The sequence below is a fragment of the Erythrolamprus reginae genome, chromosome 5 (genome assembly GCF_031021105.1).
Source record: "Erythrolamprus reginae isolate rEryReg1 chromosome 5, rEryReg1.hap1, whole genome shotgun sequence".
In the NCBI taxonomy this organism is placed as follows: Eukaryota; Metazoa; Chordata; class Lepidosauria; order Squamata; family Dipsadidae; genus Erythrolamprus; species Erythrolamprus reginae.
Window position 1 is genome coordinate 12,587,264 of NC_091954.1, and position 8,205 is coordinate 12,595,468.

Sequence of the window (8,205 nt, forward strand, 5' to 3'; positions counted from 1 at the left end):
TATTTGGCTATTTCAAACAGGAACTACCCAAAATGCTCCTAATACAAGGCAAATGAAGCCTGCCATCTGGTTTGTTAGGTCAATGTCTTTTTTGGAAATATCTATCTGGGATGAATATTTTAGCATCCTCGCCAGTTAAATATTTTAAAATATTTCCTGCTAAGGTTCAGAAAAAAAGTCCCCTAAAAATAATCACTGCCTATTTTTGCTATCCAAAGATTGAAGACAGGTGCGAATTGAAACAACACCAGAGTCTATTTTAAAAGAAGTTAATAAGAGCTGGCTGCTGTTTTTTGTTTTTTTTTAAATATTCTACATATTAAATCTATTCTACATGAAAAAATATTATTTTACTGAAAGAGTTGTAGGTGCTTGGAACAAACCTCCAGCAGACGTGGTCGGTAAATATACAGTAACTGAATTTAAACATGCCAGGGATAAACATATATCCATCCTAAGATAAAATACAGGAAATAGTATAAGGGCAGACTAGATGGACCATGAGGTCTTTTTCTGCCGTCAATCTTCTATGTTTCTATGTTTCTATATGACGTTCTCCCACTGTGAGCAATCAGGCTGGATATACTCTGCGACCTGCATTGGCTTCCGATTAGTCTCCGGGCACAATTCAGGGTGTTGATTATCACCTATAAAGCCCTATATGGCTCAGGGCCAGATTATTTACGGGACCGTCTCCTGCCACATCTCTCAGAGACCAATTAGAGCACACAGAGTTGGCATCTGTTAGTACAGGGTACATGGTTGTTAGGGATTGCCATTGTAAACTGCATATTGTACACTTGTACCAAACTTGTACTTAAAGAGTTAATCTGCACTTAAAGGGGTTAACTTGTACTTGAAGAGTTAATATTCAAGGCTGTTTCGTCACTTCCTCATTGAAGCTATAAAAGCTCATTATTTTGCTCGGTCACTTCCTTTACCTTTGCCTGAGAGATGGGGGAGTTGTGTTTAAGCTTCGTGCTTGTATGAGCTTTGTGCTTTTATCTATATTGTATAAGCTTCGTGTTTATTATCTTCTTGTATAAGCTTCATGCTTATTATCTATATTGTATTTTAGCTTTGTGCTTATTATCTATATTGTATTTTGCTTTGTGCTAATCTTGTAATTGCTCAGTGCGTATTATTCTGTATTTGCTTTGTGCTTATTCTGGATTGTTTATATTTTGTTTATATGCAAATAATACTTATTTAACTAAGTCTGTGTCTTGGCTTTATCACACATCCACGCTCTGTTAAAATTCTCTGCTCGGTGTTGTCAAAGGTTTCAAGCCTAGCTAACCGAGACAAGCCAACGGCCTCCTCCAGGTCCCGTCAGCTAAACAATGCAGGTTGGCAGGACCACTGGGGAGGGCCTTCTCTGTTGCGGCCCCAGCTGTATGGAATCAACTATCCCCCCTGAAGTCCGTACGGCCGCCCTGTTGGCTTTTCATAAGGCCACGAAGATCTGGCTTTGCCGGCAGGCCTGGGAGTCCTAAATCAACCACTAGCTTGTCCATGTATATGAATTGGTATGAATGACTACCGTGTTTACCCAAAAATGAGACAGCATCTTATATTCATTTTTGCTCCCAAAGATGTGCTACGTCTTATTTTCAGGGGATGTCTTATTTTTTTTCATTGAATTGTATCCTGTATCCTGCTGCAGCAAAAACGCATCCAAACACGCAGCCGCGTGTTGGATGCGTGTCGGGTGTGTTTTAAATCTGATTGATGCAGCGTTTTGGAATGCAATTTATGGACAGCAGTGTTATATATGTTCTGTTCGGGAATGCTGCGAAACGAAAGGTCTCCTAAGTCTTATTTCCGGGAGATGCCTTATATTAGGCAATTCTACGAAACCTCTCCTATGTCTTACTTTCGGGGGTGACTTATTTTCGGGGAAACAGGGTAGAATGTGTGTCGTTGAACTGTTTTTTAAGTTTTAATTAGGATTTTAGAAATTGCTTGGTTTTATTGTTTATTGTTATTGCAATTTTATATTGTTGCGAGTCCTGCGGGACTGGGCGGCATAGAAGTTGAATTAAATAAATAAGTAAATAAAATTAATCTTACGATCTCCTTAGAAAATATCCACCCAAACCAAGATGTTCAGCCAGCCGCTCTGAAACCCGAGCGATTGTTGTGTTGTTGTTTTTAAAGTTAGAAACATAGAAACATAGAAGACTGACGGCAGAAAAAGACCTCATGGTCCATCTAGTCTGCCCTTATACTATTTCATGTATTTTATCTTACAATGGATATATGTTTATTCCAGGCATGTTTAAATTCAGTTACTGTGGATTTACCAACCACGTCTGCTGGAGGTTTGTTCGAAGGATCTACTACTCTTTCAGTGAAATAATATTTTCTCACGTTGCTTTTGATCTTTCCCCCAACTAACCTCAGATTGTGTCCCCTTGTTCTTGTGTTCACTTTCCTATTAAAAACACTTCCTTCCTGGACCTTATTTAACCCTTTAACATATTTAAATGTTTCGATCATGTCCCCCCTTTTCCTTCTGTCCTCCAGACTATACAGATTGAGTTCATTAAGTCTTTCCTGATACGTTTTATGCTTAAGACCTTCCACCATTCTTGTAGCCCGTCTTTGGACCCATTCAATTTTGTCAATATCTTTTTGTAGGTGAGGTCTCCAGAACTGAACACAGTATTCCAAATGGGGTCTCACCAGCGCTCTAGTTCCCCCACCCCTTATTTTTTTGACAAATGCTAAAACATGCAGCCATTCCGTCCATTCCCGCCACGAGTGAGAATTTCGTTTCAGGAACCCATCCGCTTCCGAAATAGTCCACAAGCCTAGTTAGCCATGCTCCCCCTGCCTCCAAGCTCAGACATTTCTGAGTCCCTGGGAAGAATCCGTCCCTTCGTGGGGGGGGGGGATGCCGACACCCAAGTGTCATGCAGGAGCCGGTTCTGGGTGCAGAAGTGGCCAGAGATGTCTGCAGCTTTGCACAGGGCGGAAAAAGAGTCTCGACCCAACGATGTTAGAAAGATCTTCTGACTCTGGGGCAGGGGTGGTGGTGAAGGGAGAACACGACTTCCACTGAAGCTCTCTCAAGGGGTGGTGGTGTTTTTTTTAAAGCACGGGACTCAGCTGCAGAAAACCCTGCCCCTCCACTCCATTCCCCGTTCGCCCCCCAACGACCCTCCCCGTCAGCACATGCCCCCCTCGGTTCAGACGGAAGCGGCTCTCTACTCCTCTAAAAGGCAGCGCAGAGAAGAGAAGAAAAGAACAGAGAAGCAGCAGTTGCACTGAGTGGTAGAAGAAGGGCGATGATGCACAGAGAGACTCGGAGTTGAAACACAGAGAAGGCTTTATATAGATAGAGAGATATACCTCGGTCGTTCTATTCACCATCATCTAGGTTTACACAGTGGGAAGCAAAGGAAAAGGTGGGAGAAATGAATGGTTAGTTCTCCGACGGCATAATGGGGCAGAAAGCTTTTGCGAAAGGCCGGATGAGGCTAAAATAAAATCACAAACAAGCACGGAAGGAAAGCGGGGCGGATCGGCAGAAACACAAACGGTTCAACGTGTAAGTCAATATCCCTTGGGGGGGGATCAATTCTCCCCCCCTCCACCCCAGCGCCCCTATAGCTCCTCCTCTGTCCCATGACAGCCTTCGGTTCTAGACTTTCTGATTGTGAGTCCTGCCAGATTCTCACACAATAATAAGAAAGGAGAGTTGCTTCCATGGGCTGGAAGTTATGCCAGGCTTCAATCATGCTGAGACTCGATCAATATCTCGGTTGTGGCTAGGAGTATCTTTGCGTAGGTCCAACTTGTGCACCAGTTGCGGCCCTATCTGGACCAGGAGGCTCTCCGCACAGTCACTCATGCCCTTATCACCTCTCAACTCGACTACTACAATGTGTAGTAATGGGCGAATCGAACTCGCACAATTCGGGTCCATACTGAATTTTGCAGTGTTCGGTATGCCGAACACAAACCCAACATTTTTTGAAACTTCGGGCAAAGTTCGGGGTCGCATTCGGCGTTTGGAGCTTTGACGTCACTGGCAGGTTGCTAAGGACGCCAAGGTGATCACTTCCTAGATTCCATGGACTATAACTGGTTTGTGCATTCAAGTTCAACGTTAAATTCCACTTGGGAAAAGAAAAAGCTTCAATATTAAGCCACGGCGTAGGACATAGATATCTTACATAATCACAACTCATGTCTAGGCGCAGCAGAGGAAGAGCACACATCAATCAATGTCCTTCGAAAGAAAACAAAAATGTTGCATAACTAACCTTGGACTCCACATCGGCATTGTGGTCGTTCTGCAGCAGCAAAGCAGCCGCCTTGGTGTCGTCCTTGCGGGCAGCGATGTGGAGCGCAGGGAGCCGGACTTTGCCCTTCGTGTCATTTTCGAGCAACAAGGAGACCACCTGGTCGTGACCCTGCTGGAGAGCCACAGCCAATGGGGTGAAGCCATCCTGCACAAAGGAACAAGGCGCAGCCATCAGCAGATGTTACAATATCAGTCATGGATGAGCATGCCTACAAAACTTTTGCCAGACCTATCCTAGACTACTGCTCATCTGTCTGGAACCCATACCACATCTCAGACATCAACACCCTTGAAAATGTCCAAAGATATTTCACCAGAAAAGCCCTTCACTCCTCCACTCGAAACAGAATATCCTATGAAAATAGACTAACAATCCTAGGCCTAGAAAGCCTAGAACTACGACACCTAAAACACGATCTGAGCATTGCCCACAAGATCATATGCTGCAATGTCTTACCAGTCAATGACTACTTCAGCTTCAACCGCAACAACACAAGAGCACGCAACAGGTTCAAACTTAATACAAGCCGCGCCAAACTTGACTGTAAAAAATATGATTTCAACAATCGAGTTATCGAAGTTTGGAACTCACTACCGGACTCAATTGTATCAACCCCTAACCACCAACATTTCTCCCTTAGACTCTCCACGACTGACCTCTTCAGGTTCCTAAGAGGCCAGTAAGGGGCGTACATATGTGCACCGGTGTGCCTTTCATCCCCTGTCCAATTGTCTTTCCTTTTTTTTCACCTATCTTATATATATTCTCTTCCTTTCATCTATCCTCTCCTCTAAGTTCACCTTCACCCTCTTTTTATATTATCACATGCAGTGTTCCCTCTAATTTTTTTTCGGGGTGAGCGGAAAAGTATAGTGTCTGAGCAGCAGTCCCTTTGGCATTGGGCGGCATATAAGTATAAATAAATAAATAAATAAATAAATAAATAAATAAAGTAAGTAGGTAAGTAAGTAAGTAAGTAAGTGTGGGCGTGCGCTATCACACATGAGCAAGTACTTGCATCCATAATTCTATCCTTTCTCTGTCTTCCTCCCTCTTTCCTCCCTCCCACTTTCCTTTCTATCTCTCCCTCCCTCTTTTCTTTCTATCTTTCCCTCCCTCTTTCCTTTCTATCTCTCCCTCCCTCTTTCCTTTCTATCTCTCCCTCCCTCTTTCCTCCCTCCCTCTTTCCTTTCTATCTCTCCCTCCCTCTTTTCTTTCTATCTTTCTTCCCCCTGCCTTTCTCCAAGCCCTTCCTTTTCCCTCTCCCTAACTACCCCCTTCTCCCTCCTTTCTATCTCTCCCTCCCCCTTTCTCTCTCCCTTCCTTCATCTTTCAATCCCTCTCTCTCTCCATCCCTCTTCCTTTCTCTCTTCCTTCCTTCCTCTCTTTTTTGCTCTTTCTCTCTCCCTCCTTCCCTCCCTCTATGTCTTTCCCTCCCCCTCCTTCCCCCCTCACTTTCTCTCTCTCTTGCTTTCTTTCTCGCTTTCTTTCTCATTCTCTCTCCCCTCCTTTCTCTCTCTCTCTCTTTCTCTCTCGTTCACCACGCCGGCAACAGAGAGAAAAAGAGAGAGAGAGATGGAGAGAGAGTGTAGGGCGCCGTTGTCTTCGCCTCTGCCCGGCGGCTCTGCAGCGAAGAGGAAGCAGCCGCGCACCGCCTCCCGGGAGCCCGGCTGACTTTTGGAGCCGTTTTGTTTTCGGCCGGGTGGAGGCGGCACGCGGAGGCGAAGACACGGCGCCCGGCCAAGCTCCGCCTCCCGGGAGCCCAGCTGACTTTTGGAGCCATTTTGTTTTCAGCTGGGCTCCTGGGAGGCGGAGCGTGGCCGGGCACCGTGTCTTCGCCTCCGCGTGCCGCCTTCGCCCGGCTGAAAACAAAACGGCTCCAAAAGTCGGCCGGGCTCCTGGGAGGCAGAGTGTGGGCGGGCGCCGTGTCTTCGCCTCCGTGCGGCTCTGCAGCGAAGAGGAAGTAGCCGTGCACCGCCTTCCGGGAGCCCGGCCGACTTTTGGAGCCGTTTTGTTTTCGGCCGGGCGGAGGCGGCACGCGGAGGCGAAGACACGGCGCCCGGCCACGCTCCACCTCCTGGTATCCCAGCCGACTTTTGTATCCCAGCCAACTTTTGGAGCCCGCTCGCCGCGGGCGGGCGGGCCAGCGGCCAGGTGTTCAGGGGGCAGCCAGCGCGCGCTCCCCAAATCTCCCTGCCAGCCCACCCGCACGGAACATTCAAAATAAGAAAACCCTTCGCCTTCGCTCTTACTTTGAATGTTCCGGGCGGGCGCGCAGGCAGGGAGATGGGAAGAGCGCGCGCCGGCCCACGCACCCGCCAGCCTCTGGAGAATGCCTGCCTGCGCGGCTGAGGAAAAGGGTGCGCGGGGGGGTATTTTGGAGCGTGCACGCACTCACGTGCGCAGCTTACGGGGAACGGTGATCACATGTCTATTTTCTTCCTATGTATTTATGTATTGGACAAATGAATAAATAAAAATAAAACAAAAAATAAAATAAAAAAATAAGTTGAAGGGGTTTTACAAATCACTAATAACTGTCTCATAAATGTGACAGAGGGTATTACATAATGAACTGAAGCTATGGCCGAAGGCACGATATACTGCATTTCAGCAAAAATGAAATTTCAAGATTTACCACATTACCATGTTTTTTGGGCTATAAGGCGCACCAGTGTATAGTGGTACCTCTACTTACAAACTTAATACGTTCCGTGACCAGGTTTTTAAGTAGATAAGTTTGTAAAAAGAAGAAATGTTTCCCATAGGAATTAATGTAAAAGCAAATAATGTGTGTGATTAGGGAAACCACTGGGAGGGTGGAGGCCTTGTTTCCTCCCAGGAGATTCCTAGAGAGGCCTCACGGAGGCTTCTCCCTGCCTTTTCCGGTCCTGTTTCCTCCCAGGGGATTCCTAGAGAGGCCCCACAGAGGCTTCTCCCCACCTTTTCCGGCCCTGTTTCCTTCCAGGAGATTCCTAGAGAGGCCCCACGGAGGCTTCTCCCTGCCTTTTCTGGCCCTGTTTCCTCCCAGGAGATTCCTAGAGAGGCCCCACAGAGGCTTCCCCTGCCTTTCCAGTTACAGTTTTGGAGGCTCAGGTTTGTAAGTGGAAAATGGTTCTTAAGAAGAGGCAAAAAACTCTTGAACACCTGGTTCTTATCTAGAAATGTTCGTAAGTAGAGGCGTTCTTAGGTAGAGGCACCACTGTATAAGATGCATCAAGATTTCAAAGAGGTAAGGAAGGAAAAAAAGTTTTTGTCCTCCTCGGCCCCCAAGAGCACTCTACAAGCCTCCCAAACCCTCTGTGTACCCCATTTTTTGCAAATATGGGCCCATTTTTCACAAAAAGGAGGGATTTTTCCCTCCCCCTCACCCCCCAGGAAAACTCTACAGGCCTCCTAAACCCTCTCTGCATGCTGTTTTTTGCAAAAATTGATCTGTTTTTCACCTGTTTTTGCAAAAAACTGAGTATGCAAAGGATTTGGGAAGCCTGCAGATTGCTCCTGGGGGATGGGTGGAAAACGCCCCCATTTTGCATTTAATTTACACTCAGAAACATGAGGAAGTTGTCCACCTGCTCCTGTTTACAATCAGTAGCTATGGATGGAAAAATGTGTTGCCCAGTAGCATCTACAACACTGACTTGAAATGACCCATAGCACTTACAATTAAAATCCTTTGGCCTGGATTTTTATTAACTTTCCAGGCTGGCCTAGAAGGCTTAGGTGCCTGGATCTGACCCTGCTTATGTTCTTTGAGATCAACCAAAGTTGGGTTGAAGGCTGTTGAATACTATAAAAACAATGCGCAAAAGCTAGATTGTGTGGGTCTTTTAATTTAGGAACATATTATCACATCTGATGGTTGTGCCCGGAAGCAAAAAAAAAATTG

The 8,205-nt window shown here is 46.1% G+C and overlaps 1 protein-coding gene across 2 annotated transcripts in view; it reads right to left on the reverse strand.

The window, feature by feature from the left end:
- ANK3 (ankyrin 3) overlaps positions 1-8,205 on the reverse strand; it is a 460,069-nt gene that overhangs the window by 198,096 nt on the left and 253,768 nt on the right. For both annotated transcript variants that reach the window (XM_070752072.1, XM_070752071.1), the window contains one exon: positions 4,275-4,460. In XM_070752072.1, the coding sequence (XP_070608173.1) occupies positions 4,275-4,460 (186 nt within the window). The remainder of the gene's footprint in view (positions 1-4,274; positions 4,461-8,205) is intronic.